Source organism: Hylobates moloch, unplaced genomic scaffold (assembly GCF_009828535.3).
Source record: "Hylobates moloch isolate HMO894 unplaced genomic scaffold, HMol_V3 SCAFFOLD_28, whole genome shotgun sequence".
In the NCBI taxonomy this organism is placed as follows: Eukaryota; Metazoa; Chordata; class Mammalia; order Primates; family Hylobatidae; genus Hylobates; species Hylobates moloch.
This window is the reverse complement of record NW_026652303.1, coordinates 2,753,890-2,772,712: the sequence shown is the minus strand read 5'-3', so window position 1 is coordinate 2,772,712 and position 18,823 is coordinate 2,753,890. Positions and strand designations below refer to the sequence as shown.

At 42.7% G+C, this 18,823-nt stretch overlaps 1 protein-coding gene across 5 annotated transcripts in view; it reads left to right on the top strand.

Moving 5' to 3' along the window:
- Positions 1-18,823, top strand: part of LOC116463188 (monofunctional C1-tetrahydrofolate synthase, mitochondrial) — a 238,540-nt gene that overhangs the window by 21,419 nt on the left and 198,298 nt on the right. For 4 of the 5 annotated variants that reach the window (XR_009211999.1, XR_009211998.1, XM_032146190.2 and 1 more), the window contains one exon: positions 1,258-1,397. Coding sequence is in view for 3 of the 5 variants with exons in the window: in XM_032146190.2 (XP_032002081.1) it covers positions 1,258-1,397 (140 nt within the window). In the remaining 2 variants the exon portion in view is untranslated. The remainder of the gene's footprint in view (positions 1-1,257; positions 1,398-18,823) is intronic. The other variant, XM_058434492.1, reaches the window with a different exon arrangement.

The following is an 18,823-nucleotide window of genomic DNA, read 5'->3' as shown; positions in this document are numbered from 1 at the left end:
TTTTATGTCAGTGAAATAGAAATGAATATTTTCTCTTTCTTCATTATTAAATTTAATGAGTAAATTACTACCAAGTATTTATATATTCAAGGGCTTTCTGAGAACATAAAGATTCAACTAATTGGGCCGGTGCGGTAGCTCACACCTGCGTTCCCAGCAGTTTGTGGAGCCAAGGTGGGAGGATTGCTTGAGCCCAGGAGTTTGAGACCAGCTTGGGGAACATAGGGAGACTCCATCTCTACCAAAAAAAATTTTTTTTTAATTAACCAGGTGTGGTGACATGTGCCTGTAGTCACGGCTACTTGGGAGGCTGAGGTAGGAGAATCGCTGGAGCCTGGGAGGTCAAGGCTTCAGTGAGCTGTGATCACACCGCAGCACTCCATCCTGGGCAACAAGCAAGATCCTATCTGAAAAAATAAAAAGAAAAGAAAAGAAAAAATTCAACTAACTAAATATTTTTCTCTACTCCAATTGGAATAGAAATGAAGCAAATGCCCCTCCCTACCCCCTGAACATCCAACAATCAAAGAAAAATTTCAAAAATATATGGCAAAGTTTTATTAAAAGGTTAACATTCAGGATATATATGCTTTTTGGACAGTAATATTAAGCTCAAATCTATGAAATAATCCATATATACAGCACTTTTTCATTACATGGATTATCAAGATGAAGATTCTGAGCCACTTCATTAGAAAGTACTCAAAGAAAAGAGTAAATTAGGCTGGTTAATTATAGTTACATATTGTGGAAAGAAATTCAGCAACAGGAATTGGAACCAAAAGGGTTTGAATAGAGAATTTTTGTTGATTATAATACCCCACTCCTAGTTCATAGTCATTGTAGGTTGGTGCTGAGAAAGGTCAAGTTTTAAAAGGGTTTTTTTTGTTGTTGAGACATTCTTGCTCTGTTGCCCAGGCTGGAGTGCAGTGGCGCGATCTTGGCTCACTGCAACCTCTGCCTCCCAGGTTCAAGTGATTTTCCTGCCTCAGCCTTCCAAGTAGCTGGGATTACAGGCACATGCCATGACGCCTGTCTAATTTTCTATATTTTTAGTGGAGACAGGGTTTTACCATGTTGGCCAGGCTGATCTTGAACTCCTGACCTGAAGTGATCTGCCTGCCTCGGCCTCCCAAAGTGCTGGAATTATAGGCGTGAGCACCGCACCCAGCCTAAAAGGGTCTTTTTTTCTTAAGATAAAGTTCTTAAAGGAAAGATCTGAAGTTTTGAGTATAATATTGAATTTTATTTGGTTAGGAGGTGTCAACCTAGATGGAAAGAAGATTTTGGTAGTGGGGGCCCATGGGTCTTTGGAAGCTGCTCTACAATGCCTGTTCCAGAGAAAAGGGTCCATGACAATGAGCATCCAGTGGAAAACACGTCAGCTTCAAAGCAAGGTAAATTTCATGTTGGAAGCATACATCTTGAAGGCTTATGTTAGAACAGAAGAAAGTCTAGAAATGTATAAGCTAAGCAATTAATTCAAGAAATTAGAGGAAGAAAATTGAATAGACCCATATCCATTAAAGACATTGAATGAGTCTACTCACCAGACAAACAAGAAAAGGCAACAGGTGGTTTTACAAATGAGCTCTATCAAACAAAGAACAGATCATTCTAATACAATCCTTTTCTCTAGCAAATGGAAAAAGAAGGAACATGGCCTAACAGACTTTATCAGTGCCAATACCAAACAAGGACAAGATGCTAAAGGAAAATTAACAGGCCAGTTTCAGCTATGAATATAAATGAAATAATCGTGAGTGAAATCTGAGAACACCAAATACAGCAGGAAGTAGGGTTTATTGTAGGATTTCCAGGTGATTGAACATGAGAAAATCTATCACTGTAATTCACCACATTATGATTAAAAACTAAATTCTCACCATAGTAAGTACTGAACAGTAATTTGGTAAATCTGGTATCCATTATGACCTTTTGAAAGTAATTATAATTTTGATGAAAATTATTACAAAGACCTATATAGAAGCAGAGGTATCATCTTCACGGACAAGATGCAATATCTTAAAGATATTAATTGTCTGCAAATTATAAGTTCCTGACATATTTTTTTGTAGAATTTGACAGTCTGATTCTGAAATCCAAATGGAAGCATAAAGGACAAAGAGAGTCAAGACAATTTTGTGGAAAAACTAGGTGGGAGACATTCCCACCACATAGTGTGAATTATGATGCGCTTACAGTAATTAGGATAATACGGTAGACAAACAGACGATCGAAACAGAAGAAAGTGGAAATTTATGCATATATGGAAGCTTGAGAGCAGGTACTGCAGATCAACGGGGAAAAGATTAACTATTAAAGGCCAGGCGTGGTGGCTTACGCCTGTAATCCCAGCACTTTGGGAGGCTGAGGCGGGCGAATCACTTGAGCTCAGGAGTTTCAGACCAGCCTGGCCAATATGGTGAAACACCGTCTCTACCAAAAATACAAAAAAATTAGCCAGGCCTGTCAGCGCAAGCCTGTAATCCCAGCTACTCAGGAAGCTGAGGCAGGAGAATTGCTTGAACCTGGGAGGCAGGGGTTGCAGTGAGCCACGATCGTGCCACTGCACTCCAGCCTAGGTGATAGAGTGAGACTCTGTCTCAAAAAAAAAAAAAAAGCGAAAACATTAACTATTAAAAATGATGCTGACGTAACTAGTTATGTATATGAGTCTAGCATAGGATTACTAACCTGATACTACATATAAAAATCACTTCTATGTTAAAATACCTAAATGTGGAAAGCAAAACTGTAAAACTTATAGAAAAAAATATAGGCGTATGCATTTAAGATGTTGGCATTGGAAGGGTAGCTTAAGAGACCCCAAAAGCACAGATTGCTAAAGAAAAGATATATAAATCTGACTACATCCAAATTTTTAAAAACCCTGAAGTTTTTCTTTCTGAAAAGAAGTTCTTAAAAAAGTGAAAAGACAGCTATAGTGTAGAAGATATTTACAACAAACATTTAGCCAGCAATTAGTATCTTATAAAAGATTCCTACAAATCAGTGAGACAAAGGCAATCTGTTAGAAAAATGGACACATGACAGGCCACTAACAGGTGAGGAACCTGAGGTTTAAAAGACGTAAAAAGCTGTCTGGTTTCCTACTGTGTTTGCTCACCAGTCATATTGGCAGTAGGTAAAAAGTGCCAGTTAGACATATTGACAAATGTCTGGAGCTATGGGAATTCATATATTGCTGGCAGGAGTTTAAATTTGAAATAGGCATTTTGGAAAGCAGTTTAATGGAGTTTGAGCTACTCTTTGACCCAGGAATTTCACTCTAAATATATATCATGTGGCCGGGCACGGTAGCTCACCCCTGTAATTCCAGCACTTTGGGAGGCTGAGGCAGGCAGACCACCTGAGGTTGGGGTTTCAAGACCAGCCTAACCAACATGGAGAAACCCCATCTCTACTAAAAATATAAAATTGGCCGGATGTGGTGGCGCATACCTGTAATCCCAGCTATTCAGGAGGCTGAGGCAGGAGAATCGCTTGAACCCAGGAGGCAGAGGTTGCGGTGAGCTGAGATCACGCCATTGCACTCCAGCCTGGGCAACAAGAACGAAACTCTGTCTCAAAATAATAATAATAATAATAATAATAATAATGTGTATATATATGTGTGTATATATATATTAGACAAAACTTGCCCATATATATACAAAGGTGTGTTTACAAATGGTCAGAGCAGCATGTTTATAGTGCAAAAAGTTTTGTTTGTTTGTTTAAGACAGAGGGGCAGTGGTGGTTCTGTGGGTCTTGGCCCCTTTCTGCTGTCAGGGCTGAGCTGGCTCCATGAGTTGGTGAAAGCAGCATCCAGCCAGGTGCAAGGGAGACAGGGGCAGGATTTCGCCTTCACTGATGGGCAGGCCAGAGGTCCCCTGTAGAATGGTGACTCTTGAATATTGAGAGGATAGTATCTCTCCCTGAGCATCTTCTGGAGCTTGATGACCACTAGGGAATGTATCCGAGTCACGTGCACCAAATATCTTACCAGTGGCAGCTATTCGAGTTATCCCGAGTTCGTGCTGGTGTATCTGTACAGGTCTGCAGCAACTTCAGCTCTTGCCTCCTCAGAAGAAAGAATTGGACTGAGGGCCTTAAAGCAGAAGGAGAGACTGAGGCAAGTTTCAGAGCAGGACAGCAAGTCTAGCAAAAAGCTCTAGAACAGTAAGGAAAGGAAAGAAGGAAAGTACAACTTGGAAGAGGGCCAAGCAGGCGACTTGAAAAACCAAGTGCACCATAACAAGTATTTGAACAGTGATCTAAATGCCCATCAGAGTGAATGGATAAATCAGTGTAGTTGCATGTAGAGTATGCATAGACATATGTTCATAAAACTGAATGATATACAAGCGGTTAAAATAAACTAGAGCTGTAGATAGCAACATGTTTTTTTTGTTTGTTTATTTGTTTGAGATGAAGTCTCGCTCTATCCCCCAGGCTGGAGTGCAGTGGCGCAATCTCGGCTCACTGCAACCTCTGTGTCCTGGGTTCAAGTGATTCTTCTGCCTCAGCCTCCCAAGTAGCTGGGACTACAGGTGTATGCCACCATGCCCAGCTAATTTTTGTATTTTTAGTAGAGACGGGGTTTCACCATGTTGGCCAGGCTGGTCTGGAACTCCTGACCTCAGGTGATCCGCCCACCTTGATCTCTCAAAGTGCTGAGATTAGGGGCATGAGCCACCGTGCCCAGGCTGGAAGAATTTTTTAAAACACTGTTCAGTGAACAAAAACCCAAGTTGCAGAAGGATGTATTTCATATAACACCATTTATATATGTCTGAAAGCAGCACAACATATATATATGTAATCTAATACATACATACATACATATAATATGTATTATATATAATCCAAATATATATATATAGAATCAATACATATATTTAGGTCAGGACATTTAGATCACTGTTTAATATATATATTAGGATTATATATAATATTATTATGTATTAATTATATAATCCTTATATATATTAGAATTCCATGCATATGAAGTAAAAATATAAAGAAATAATGCAAACTAGAATCAAATCCAAAAAGCATTTATTGAGGCAAGGATGTGGATATAGATGGAAAGAAAACCTAGACACCTTCACGCCTTTTTTCTTAAACTGGGCAATAGGTGTTGTCTAGGTATGTTAGGTTATTGTTTTCATTTTTATGTCTGAAATGATTGTTTTTCATTTTTAAAAATGACAGTACAGCTCACAGATTTCAAGCAAAGTGAAGTTTTAAATGAATGCATTAAGTACAATCAGTTACTACAGAATGTGATCTAAAAATACACGTTCCTCATGTTGCAGGGTGAGAATGGAAATGAGGAGTAAATTGTAATCCTGCCAGGGAAGCCAGGTGTCTCAGCAGATTTGGAATCTTTGCATGGCAGGTGGATCTAATTTATGTAATGCTTGGGTTAAGACAGCTCAGGAAGGCAGCCTTGCAATGAAACCTGAACCTGTGTGCGTTTTTAGCAGTCACCACATGGTGGCAGCCTATCCAAGAAAATTCAAGGGCAATATTTTGCACTTGAGAGCCCAGAAATTTTGATTTGGAAGCTCAGTGGAAGAGGAAAATAAACCTTGCCCTGCACTGAACAGCTGTGGTGAAGAGAGAAAATACCTTCCTTGGCAATTGAATGTTTTCGCAGCTGTCACAGATACTTTTGCTAGTTGTATCTGTATTTTTGAAAAACAAAGACATTTTTCAAAGTACTTTTTTATTACGGGAATAAATCACCTTGTCTCTGTACTTTGGGATGAATCTCATCCGAACTTTGAGAACGATTAAGTGGCTTCACTTTCTGGAGAACCTAGTCATTGGGTAACATTCTTGTTTTCATATGTACCAGAAGGTTCTCTTTCATAGCTGATGTTGCACACACGTTTTTTTCCCTAAGTCCTTGGTATTTATAGTGGCACCATTGTGAATGTTAGAGACTATCAACTTTCATTCTTATTATTGCTTCATCTTTGTAGCCAAAAATATGGGAAGAAATGTTCATGGCCCCGCCCCATACTTGTCCCCCTCTACCTGTGTGAGGCTCCTACCTATGTGAGGCTCCTGTCCCACCACAAATGACAGCCTGTGCCTTTCATGTTAGCAGCTACCCTTTCACTAGCCACATACCTCCCCGTAACCCATATGCCTCCCTGTGTCTGCCTGACATTTGAATTGTCGCTATTCTTGTGTTGTATTTTTACAAGAAGAATGTATGTGGCAGAAAACCCTTGCCATTCATTTCCTGAGTAGGAATTCTAGCCTTCCTTGGAGTCGTGGTAATATGGAGACATGGTAATATGTGGATTGTACCACTCAATGGCTGTCTGGAGGCCACAGTGGTGCAAAAAGCCGCCTAGGCATGGGTTAGTGTCCTGGGGCACCGAATCGGGACAGGCTGTGTCCATATCTGGCACACCCTTGGAAAAGCTTCACTGTGAAAAACACTGGAAGTAAAAATTTTAACAACAGATAGGGATTTTTTTCCCCTTGAGACAGAGGCTCACTCTGTTACCCAGGCTGGAGTGCAGTGGCACCATCTTGGCTCACTACAACCTCTGCCTCACGGGTTCAAGAGATTCTCATGCCTCAGCCACCTGAGTAGCTGGGATTACAGGCGAGCACCACCATGCCTGGCTAATTTTTATATTTTTAGTAGAGATGGAGTTTCGCCATGTTGGCCAGGCTGGTCTCGAACTCCTGGCCTCAAGTGATCCACCAACATGGCCCTCTCAAAGTGCTGGAATTATAGGCCTGAGTCACTGTGCCTGGCCCAGATGGGATTTTTGTTGTCCAGTTTAATCAACCAAGAATAAAAGTGCATTTTAAGATTATAGTCTATTTAACTTCTCCTTATTGGCAATGGTAAAAGAGTTATGGAAAAAAGAGAATAAGCTTAGGATTATGGCTACTAAGTAGAAGGACGTTATCTTTGACGGGCATTCCTGTTGTGCTTATTTGTACCTGACATGGAACAAGACCCCCCCATCCCCCTCAACACATACCTGCCGTGGGACATCTGGCTGGAGATTTCCAAAGCTGAGGGTGAAAGGTTTGGGCATCGGGTGTGACTGTGTAACACTAGAGTTCTATCTACCATGTCTTAAACTACAGGTAGTCTTACCAGTGTGGGCTGACCTTCCGGTTATCAGGCAGCCTGCTGCAACCACTAGAAACTGCCTTTGAAGGTTTCCAGTCCGGCACAACATTTGTGTTCTCATTAAGCAGTAGAGCATAGGCTTTGGGGACACACAGCTCTGGGCTCAAGCCTTAGCTGTTGCTGCTCTGAGCCTGTTTCCTCGCATAGAAAGGCAATCATAATATTCCCTACTTGATGGGGCAGTTGTGGGAATGGAATTAAATACTAATGTGGGCCAGGTGCAGGGGTTCACGCCTGTAATCCCAGCACTTTGGGAGGCTGAGGAGGGCAGATTGCTTGAGCCCAGGAGTTTGAGACCAGCCTGGCAACATGGCGAAACCCCATCTCTAAAACAGTATAAAAATTAGCCAGGCGTGGTGGCTGTAGTCCAGGTACTTTGGAGGCTGAGGTGGGATGATCACCTGAACCTGGGGAGGTCGAACTTGCAGTGAGCTGAGATTGCACCACTGTGCTCCAACCCGGAGTGCAGGCTGGAGGAGAAGAAATACATGGGTCAATTAGGCAAATCACTCAAATCGTAAGTAGATAAACTAGTAAAATAGTGTGAGTTAGGTCCCTCACTGGAAGCCTGGTATTACATGCTTCCATTGTGTGGGTGGGGGAAGGAGAGAGTATCTCCAGCTCTCTGTGAGGTCTCCCAGCAGCATATTGGCCAAGGGAGTGAAACCAAAAGCAAGACTACCATGAGCCAACGTCCCAGAGAGAGGAGGGACTGACCAGAGCAGGTGCCCAGCTTTGGCCAGTCAGGCTCATCTTGTAGTCCTCAGTAGATAATGATCAACTTTAAGTGATGTCACAGAGTGCCTTCCTCCAAAGCTGTGGACCTCTTCCTTCCCATGCCTGTTGTTACTCGGAAGTTGCTCTACTTCCAAACATGTGGGCTGGAGATCCCTAATGGGCTAGTTACTACTTCCAGGCTCTGTAGGTTTAAAGAAAGTTATATCCAGTTAGTTACAAATAGAAATCGATCCTTTCTCTGTCCATCTGTCTAAACGGAAGGATATTCTATGGACACTGATTAGGTATAAAATCTCCATGGAGCCTGAGCATGAAGGATTGAACTTCTTAGGGTTCCACAGATACCACAATAGACTTCTGTGTTTGATAGCTTTGTAACTTACACCCGTTGAGGTGTATGGTTGAAAATTGAGAATAAATTTTCTGTTCTGTTTCTGAGCATCTTTTCCAGGCTTGGAGATGCGTTGAGCATTTCCACGGAGACCCTAGAGGTGGGGAGGGGAAGAACGCCTGGGCGTTTGTCCAAATTAGCCATATGCTATGGAGTGTCACATGTCAGGAAGCCAAGGCACTGGAGCTAGTGTTTTTGGGCAGGGCTAGGGAACCCCCCGCCTTTCCTCCACCCAAACGCAGGCCCCCACACCCAGCGTCCTGGGCCTGCAGGGGAATGACACTGTTGGTTTCACTCTCAAGAATGAGCCTAGATTTGGAGGTAACCTCTTCCTGACCCCGATGATTTGACTCTGATGCCAAAACCAGTCTGAAGTGGGTGTGGTTTTGCATTTGGTGTTTACGAGGTGGAGTGGTGCCCTCTGCATGGAAGGGAGAGGTGGGCAGGTACAGCAGGGCCCTCCTCCCTCGGGAGTCTCCTCTGAACCTGTGGTTAGGGCACAGCTGGACGATGCTGAAATGGTCTCCAGCTGGGAGATGAGGTAAACCTCAGCTGCATGCCGAAGAAATAACCTAGAAATCAGAGAACCGTTTTATTTTGTTTTTCTCAGAGGATCTCATTTCTCCCTCTCCTCCTGAGCACAGAGACCCTCAAAACTGGTATTCACAGAAGGAAAAAATATAGGTCTTTCACCTTTGAAGGATCAAAGTGTCTAGGGTTTTTTTTTTTTTTTTTTTTTTTAACAAAGCTGAACTATTACAAAGTCCTTTTCAGTTTAAATTTAGTGCATGGCATGGCTCATGAAAGACTTTTAAAAGTGAATTGGAAAATTCTAAATGTACTTGTATTATACATGTGAAAGGATGACTTCTTGAAAAAAGAATAATGTCTGTTCCAAACGGGAGAATGGAGGAACTCTAGCTTTTAAACTGCACTACATTAGTAAGTTACATGACAATTCTCCTTTTAACAGGATGGAATGCACTTAAAGCAGTAATGTGCTGTAGTGACAGTAATGACAGCCAATGTTAATTGACAGAATGGCTGCTCTGAACCAGGCACTGTCTTGTACTCCTGTTATCTCAGTGGTCTTCACACTTATTCTGTTAGGCAGGACTGTCATCCTCCCCACATTACAGATGAGGAAACTGAGGCTCAGAGAGGAGACTTTGCAAAGATCGTGTGATTAAAAAATGGTAGAGGTGGCAAAACAGCCTGTGTTTTTAACACTGTCCCATGTCAGCTCTTATTCCAGATCATCACATAAAGTCTAATCTCTAATCTTGAAAACCAAAAAGCACCTGCCACCTCAGATAAAGGAGACCAAGACCCTAGACATTTGACTCGTGTTGAATTCACTCTTATTTTATTTTGATGTTTGTAATCCCAGAGCCATACTTGTTAAGAGAGTTGAGCTGAAGTAGACTGAATGCTGTCCCCTCCCTGAGGCCTGGGGCTCATCACCAGCTATCCAGGCTCCCCTTTCAGAGGGGATGGTGAGCACCTTCGGAGAGGGCAGGGATGGACACACAAGACAGCCTCAGTTATATGAGTTCATCCCCTCCCCTGCCTGCTGTGGGTGAGATGGAGAAAAAAGCGCTGGACTCTCCTGGGCAGCACAGCCTCGTACTTAGCGAGTGGCTGAGGTCATCAGTAGCCCAGGTCATCAGTAGTGTGGAATTAAGTGCACTGAATGGTGTTGGCTTTGTTTGACAGATTTAGGGGGTCAGCTCACCACTTTCCCCTCTTGCTTCTGTCTGATCATTGCTCTGTTTGTTAATACCAAGGAAGAAGGTGAATAGAACTTTTTAGAAAGCCAAAAAAAATCTCTATTAGACTTTATGCCATTATACTTAGCAGTGTTGAGGGAAGGATTTGTGAGATGATATATTCAAACTAATGGGCATGAGACCAAGAAGGGGCTGTGTGGCAGGTGCGGTGGCTCACACCTGTAACCCCAGCACTTTGGGAGGCCGAGGCAGGTGGATCACGAGGTCAGGAGATCGAGACCATCCTGACTAACACAGTGAAACCCTGTCTCTACTAAAAAAAACAAAAATACAAAAACAAAATTAGCAGAGTGTGGTGGCAGGCGCCCCAAGTCTCTGCTACTCGGGAGGCTGAGGCAGAAGAATGGCGTGAACCCAGGAGGTGGAGCTTGCAGTGAGCCAAGATCGTGCCACTGCACTCCAGCCTGGGCGATAGAGTGAGACTCCGTCTAAAAAAAAAAAAAAAAGCCAGTGGGGGGGGCCATATAATTAACAGACTGATTGGTCTCAGGTGGTTCAGAATTTAAGCTGAGAAACTAAGATTGAGAAGAAATGATGTATTGTCGTTATATCGAATATGTGAGTAAAAACATAATTAAAACACCATCTACCTCCAGTTTTCCTGACATTACCTCCCTTTTATGATGCCCTTCCTGTACCTTATTAGGCAAAATATTCTAATTTCAGTCTCATTGGATTATGTTCTAAATGTTTGAAGGTTGGTCTGAACATGGAATGTATTTTCTCATAGATATAATAGTATAAATGGTGTTAGGGTCATGGGATTGCGAAGCCAGTTCCACTGCAGTGGAATCATACCAACTTCCTTTCCGATTTTTCTGTGGGAAACTTCATCTGGAGCTTTAATGCACTTCTTAGCTATGGGGTAAGTTTCAGCCTCCTTGACGCTTGTGTTACTTTGTAGTCACCTGTGGCCAACCACAAATAAATCTTTGTGGTCATCAGGGGCCAGTGAAGTGTATACTGCACAAAAGAGAGCCTACCCCAATTCTGGAAGAAGGGCTGCAGGCCTGTGTCCCACAAAGAACAGGCAGGAAGCATCACCTTCAGCCCACTGGCAGCAGGTCATCTCCCATTTGCTTTTCTGCACTATCAGCAGAGTCTGGCTTCCTTTTCCACCCCTTCTCCAATGTGAATGCTTTTTAAGGACATGGAATTAGAATTTAAAAAAAAATTTTTTTTGAGACAGAGTTTTGCTCTTCTCGCCCAGGCTGGAGTGCAATGGTGCAATCTCAGCTCACCGCAATCTCCGCCTCCCAGGTTCAAATGATCCTCCTGCCTCAGCCTCCTGAGTAGCTGGGATTACAGGCATGCGCCACCACGCCCAGCTAATTTTGTATTTTTAGTAGGGACAGAGTTTCTCCATGTTGGTCAGGCTGGTCTCAAACTCCTGACCTCAGGTGATCCGCCCACCTCAGCCTCCCAAAGTGCGGAGATTACAGGCATGAGCCACCACGCCTGGCCAGTATTAGAATCTTTTAATGGGAACATCTTAAACATAACCTGTAACGATGAAGCACCTTATAATTGTGTGGAGATTTCCTTTTCATGGCTTTTCATATATGCCTCGCATTCACCCAGCAACCCTGCAAACTGGAAGTTATACTCACCAGAGAGCCCTGACCCTGATTGTCGCTGGCAAGGAGCAGTGTCTGGACTTGAACGCAGGTCGCAGGACTCCACTCGTGGTGCTCTCCCCACTGCGCCTCAGTTCCTCACTTTTCAAAGGAGGCAGTGGAAGCCCGGAGAGTTTCTCAAAGGAAACAGAATGTAGAAATCTGTCGATGTGCAATGTGAGGCTCAGAACTGAAAAGCATAAATGTCAGGAAATGCAAAGCAGAATTTTCCCCTGCAACGGCAGTTTGCATGAATGTGAAGACGCTGTATGGATGAAAGTTTGTGGCTGGCAGCATGAGCATAAATCCTCGGGGCTGCTGTTCCTCTAGGAGCCTGACTTGCCTGGTGTTGCCCTGAGAACTGCAGCTTGAGCATTTCCTTAGTTTTGTACTAAAGGAACCAAAATAAGGTATTTTGGTTCTAAGTCTTTGTCATGTGAAGGAAACTTCCCATTACCACCCCCCATCTACATACACATTCTCTTTCTTAGCCCCACGTTTGAATTTTATGTTTTCCTAAAGTATAGGGAAGAGAATTATTATTATTATTATTATTTTCTTTTTGAGATGGAGTCTCGTTCTGTCACCAGGCTGGAGTGCAGGGGTGCGATCTAGGCTCACTGCAAGCTCTGCCTCCCAGGTTCAAGTGATTCTCCTGTGGAAGGGAATTATTTTTGATGAGTCTTAAAGTATATCATTCCCAGAATGGTGCTGCATTTTTCCTTTTATCATCTGTCATGACTTTTTTAAGTGTGAAGCTTACTTCCAGAGGAATTGTCTTTTCCAGCATTTTGGACACAACTAAGTATCTTTGATATTTTCTTCTCATATGTTGGGCAGTAAATTAAGTTGAATGGTGAAGTAAGAGGTGAACTTAGAAACATTTAGAAAAAGGAAGGTCATTTATTATTTTTTAGGAGAAAAGTTTGGTAGAAAAAATGCTGTAATCCTAATTCCCAGATGTCCATTTGGCTTGTAGTCGTTTTGATTTATGAAATAATCATAAGAAATGTCTTAAAAGTTTAAAAGCCAATAATTTGTTCTACTAATCACAGATGAGAGTGGAAATAAAAGAAACACACCCAATTCCTGAAAGGAAAAAAATTCTCCCAGAATGAGATCACTGGGTGGACGTGAAGTGGGTAAAATACCTTTTGCTGCAATTGTCATCCCCTTATCTTGCCAAAGTATAACAACATCTGAATGAAGATGGTTTGATGTTCTTAGTTTAGAGTAGTTATTATTATTATTTTAACATTGCTATTTAATGGTATGCTTAATACCGCAGGGAAAGGTAGATACAGATTCATAGCTACAAAGCAATAATCTTATGATCAATGTTCATTTAATTTCAAATACAAAGTTAGATATTCAGAGTTTAAAAAAAATTAATGAATAGGCTGGGTGCAGTGGCTCACTCCTGTAATCCCAGCACTTTGGGAGGCCGAGGCAGGCAGATCATGAGGTCAGGAGTTTGAGACCAGCCTGACCAACATGGGGAAACCCCATGTCTACTACAAATACAAAAATTAGCTGGGTGTGGTGGCATGTGCATATAATCCCGGCTACTCAGGAGGCTGAGACAGGAGAATCGTTGAACCTGGGAGGCGGAGGTTGCAGTGAGCTGAGATGGCACCACTGCACTCCAGCCTGGGCCACAGAGTGAGATTCCATCTCAAAAAAATATATATATATATATTTTTTATATTATATATTATATTTTATATTATATATCTATATAAATGAATAAACAGGGCATCTGCTTATGAAACAGTCTGCCTGAATGAAATCTCCATTTGCAGGCAACACACTCTACAGTAATGGCAGGACTGTATCAGGCATGGTTCCTAATGCCCATTTCTGTAGCAAAGTCACCAGTAGTTCCTAATTGCCAAAAGTGAGGCACCGGTAGTTCCTAATTGCCAAAAGCATATTTTTTGCTTTTATCCTGCTTGACCACGGCTGTCACATGAACCTGTTGGCCACACCCTTTTCCCTTAGCCTGAATGAAAATGCCCCTTCCTGCCCTTCCTAGCTCCTGGCCACCAGGACATGATGGTCTCCATCATCTGTTCGTTATCTCTAACCATTTAAGATTAGTGCTCCCCAAGGATGTCTGTTAACCCACTTTCCTTCCCATTCTGCCAGTTTCCCTTGGGGAATCCACACTTCTGGTTTTAACCATCACGTAAATGCTGTGTGTCCCGACCCGCATCCGCATGCTCCCAGGCCATTCTCAGTTCCAGACCTGGGCACCCAGCTTCCTGCAGACGCCTCCTCCAGGAGATCTCACTATCTTGCTTTTCCTCCTACCCCTTCTAAGGCATTCTCAATCCAGCTTCCAGAGGAATCTTCCTAAAACACATCTGACTGTGTGAGCCACATACTATAGCCCAACCTAACAGCTTCTTTTCTATATTAAGAAAAAGTGTGGCCGGGCGCAGTGGCTGACGCCTGTAATCCCAGCTCTTTGGGAGGCCAAGGCGGGCAGATCACGAGGTCAGGAGATTGAGACCATCCTGGCTAACATGGTGAAACCCCATCTCTACTGAAAACACAAAAAATTAGCCGGGCATGGTGGCAGGTGCCTGTAGTCCTAGCTACTCAGGAGGCTGAGGCAGGAGAGTGGCATGAACCCAGGAGGCAGAGCTTGCAGTGAGCCGAGATCACGCCGCTGCACTCCAGCCTGGTGACAGTGAGACTCGTTTCAAAAAAAAAAAAGAAAAGAAAAAGTGCACACATTTTGACATCTGATAAAAGTGATGTTTTTCTTAGAAAAGTGACATCTAACTCTATAGAAACTTTGCCACAAGGTAGTGTAGGAGTCCCCTTGCTACCTAAGATTTTCATGGACATGCCCTGTCTGATCATAAAGCATGTGGCACAGTGGCTCACGCCTGTAATCCCAACACTTTGGAAGGCCCAGGCAGGCAGATCACTTGAGCCCAGGAATTCAATGCCAGCCTGGGCAACATGGTGAAACCCTGTCTCTGCAAAAAATATTTAAAAAACAAAATGAACTGGGCATGGTGGAGCACATCTATAGTCCCAGCTGCTTGGAGGCTGAGGTGGGAGGATCGCTTAAGCCCAGGAGTCAGGGCTGCAGTGAGCCGAGACTGCAGTGCCACTGCATTCCAGCCTAGACGACAGAGTGAGACCCCGTCTCCAAAAATAAATTAATTAATTAAATAAAGCCTTGTGGAGAATCTGCCGTGGAGCATAATGTAACCCATAAAGCCACTTAACTGGGCGCACATAAACTACAGTGTGTCCCAGTTCATTGAGAGTGAAAATCAAGCAAGGGACCACCTCAGTGTGGTAGAGCCCCCTCCCCGCCCTCCAGACCCTGCTCTGTTCTCTGTGTCTGACCATTGACTGGCCATCACTCAGGCACTAGTTGAGAATGCCAATGTCTTTAGTTTTTGTAATTTTAGAAGCACATCCTTGCTGGACAAAGCACCTACCTGTTAATTTTTTAAAGTAATGTTCATCATTTTGAACATTGTTTTCTCTCTTTTTTTATTCAGCTGACCCTCATGAGGAATTTAACTTGGTTTTCTGAACTGTGTTGGTAACATTTGAAGGACATAGAAACAGTTTTCATAGGTCTCAAGTGATATAAACCACAAGTCTTTAGAAAATACCTTTTTTTTTTTTACCCATTCTGGATTTTGAAATATATACACATCTCATACCTCAGATTCTCATGTGATATGAACTGTTTCAAAACACATTGATAGCAGAAGATACATACTGTCTTCTAGTCAAGAGGGTAGTGCTGTATATAGTTTAAAACATTGTAATGCATTTTATTTGCTAAATACAAAATTATAATATTCTGTATAACTTTGCAAATCTCATCTGTCCTCCCTTTCCCACATCTCTTTATATTCAGATGCTTGTCCCTCCAGCTTAAAAATTCATGACTTTGAGAAAATTCGCCTTCATATTATCTAAACTGCTGCACCCCCACACGCTCCCTGTTAAGTGTCTGCATATCTGCGTCTTACTATTGTTTAAAATTCGGTTCTCTGCCTGGGGAGTGGGGTGGTTTGCTTTAAGCTGCTCCACTCAAGTCTCAGCAGAGAAAGCAATAACTTGTTATGAGATAGAGTTTTAAGCCAAGCTTTGGCCAGGGTCTCTCCCATTTGGGAGGAGGAAAGTAGGAACAGCAAGTGAGACGATAATTCTCCTTGAATTTTAGCTCATTAAAATCTTCCCTTGTCCTTGGCGGGCTATTTACTGATTTAAGCATCTAGCACTTTTCCTTTCCAGAAAGAATTAACATCTACAATGCAATCATTGCTAAGGGAGGAGATTTTTGTGTTTTCTCTGTGGAATTAGCTGTTCCCCAGTTGCGGATGAGCACAGCCCACTTTAGAGTTGTGTGTAGGTATGGAGTTGAGGGGTAGGAATGAGATTTCCAAGATTTATAGGTAATGAAAAGAACAGGTTGTATCAAAGACACCACGTGTAGGAAACTAACTGTTCTTAGGGGACTTGTGTGAACCTGTGATCCTTGGCTTTCTCCAAAATGAACATTTCAGCCTTGTTCATATTAACCTCCTTTTTACAGTTGTTTTACCATGTTCTGGTTTTGCTGCTATTCTGCCTGAAAATCTAGCAAAATGGCGTTTCTTATCTGCAGAACTGCGGCAAAGCTTAAACATTTGTATTTCTCTTGAGGATTAATGTGGTTGAATTTTTGACAGTACTATATATAAATGAAGAAATAAAATTTTTTATACAGATGTTTAAAATCCTCTTTCCACTAGAACATTTCTTTCTCCCTAAATATACCATTACCTGGAGCTCTAGCTGTTTTTCAGATCTGTAGAGATCATAGGTGGCTTAAGAGACTAGATTACTGGTGATATTGGCAGCAAAATTCTATTTTTTTTATTTATTTATTTTTTTTTTGAGACAGGGTCTTGCTCCGTCGCCCAGGCTGGAGTTCAGTGGTGTGATCTTAGCTCACTGCAACCTCTGCCGGTTCAAGCGATTCTCATTTGGCTGCAAAGTTCTTAGTGAGGTTTAGTGGTATTTTGGCCTTGTGGCACAGAAGAATGGTTATTTAGCAAATGTGTTTTGTTTTTGGTTTTGTTTTGTTTTTGAGACAGGGTCTTGCCCTGTTGCCCAGGCTGGAGTGAAGTGGCTCGATCACGGCTCACTGCAGCCATGACCTCCTGGGCTCAAGTGATCCTTCCACCTCAACCTCCCAAGTAGCTAGGACCACTGGCATGCCTTACTACACCTGGCTAATTTTCATTTTATTTTGTTTTTGTAGAGACAGGGCCTTCCTATGTTGCCCAAGCTGTTCTCAAACTTTTGGGCTCAAGCAGTCTTCCCACCCAGGCCTCCCAAAGTGCTGGGATAACCCAGCATGGCGGCATGAGCCAACGTGTCTGGCCTAGGCAAATGTTTTAGTAGGGCTTTCTCTTTTCTTTTTAAGGTGATTAATACAGTAGATTCATACAGTCAGAAGCTGAAAAGCAGGGAATACTGTTTGGCTTATTAATGGATAATCAATGAGTGTTAATACACTTTTCCCTATTCACATGGTCAAATTGATCAAATATTTCCAAGGTATTAGCTTTTAAAAGTTGGCTTTGTCAGCTCTATGAAGAGACATGCATTTACATTTTTATCTTGCTCCTCCTCTGTCAGGGGACTTGGATCTGCCCTTGATCTTGGCTTTTCTGTTCATAAACCAGGTAGGACTGTCATGAGTTTGCTCCCATTACCATCTCTTGTCCTAAGATTTCTAAAAGGCATCACCTGATGCACCCTTTTGCCCAAATAGTGTTAAAAGTCCTCAGGCTGAGGAGCTGACCTGGTTCTTCTACAGGATCTTTAATGATCAGCCTGTCTAAGCTGAGAATGGATAAGGGTGACCCCAACACGTTTATTTGGTGGTTTGGTGGGGGCAGTGGCAGTGGGGATGCTTTTGTGTTTCGTAATCTGCCCCTCTGTCTGTTTGACCCCAGAGACTCTGTGGGTAGTTGCAGGACATCAAAGTACACAGGAAAGACAGTGGGGGAAGGGACCGTCAGTCGCCCTCTTTCTGCCTAGGTTCACTAGGATCTCAAAGACTGAATTCACTAGGAGACACAGGACATACTGTAGAGCTATTTGTGTCTGAGAGCCCCAGTTTCCTTGTCTGTTAAATGAGCATAGTAACACCAATCTCACTCATTTGGAATATTCAGTGAGGTAATACTTACAACACCTAGCTGACCTGTACAATTGTAGCTATTGTCTTCTGCAAGTCTATTATTCCTATTCACCCCTCCCTCTGCATAGGGATCCGGTTTGAAATCATCACTTGCTCAGTAGGGCCTGGGGAGCTAGCTGGTCATTCTTTGGTTAAAGTCAAAGCCAACCTCTTTGCCTGCCTCTTTGTCTTAATGTCAACTTCCTACCAGACATGTTCCTCCTGCACTGGATGATCAAAATGCAGATAGGATGGACACAATTAATGCATTTTGGTGGAGTGATTGCATTCTTTCTACTTTCTTAGGGCAAAAAAATGAATGGTTGGACAAGAGACTAACCAGGGCCTCAAAGAAAGTGAAATTCTTTCTCAAGCTCCTGAAAGTCCTTCCATGGGTATAGTAACAGTTCTATAGGAGTCTCATTGTGATGGTACCATTATACAGGCCAGCAAGCCCACTGTGTGAGCCAGACCTTATGGCCTTCGCCCTTGTTTTCCTTTTTTTTGAGACAGGGTCTCGCTCTGTCGTTGGAGTGCAGTGGTGTGATCTCGGCTCACTGCAACCTCTGCCTCCTGGGTTCAAGTGATTCTTGTGCCGCAGCCTCCTGAGTAGCTGAGATTACAGGCCCCCACCAGCGCGCCTGGCTAATTTTTGTATTTTTAGTAGAGACAGGGTTTTACCATGTTGGCCAGTCTGGTCTCGAACTCCTGACCTCGTGATCCACCTGCCTTGGCCTCCCTAAGTGCTGGGATTACAGATGTGAGCCACTGTGCCCAGCTGCCCCATCCTTTTTCTTGATATTATAGTTAGTGGTGAAAACATGTAAATGATAATACTCCATGCAGTATGTATGCTCAAGTGACTACCCTGAAGACATTTTTTTTTTTTTTTTTTTT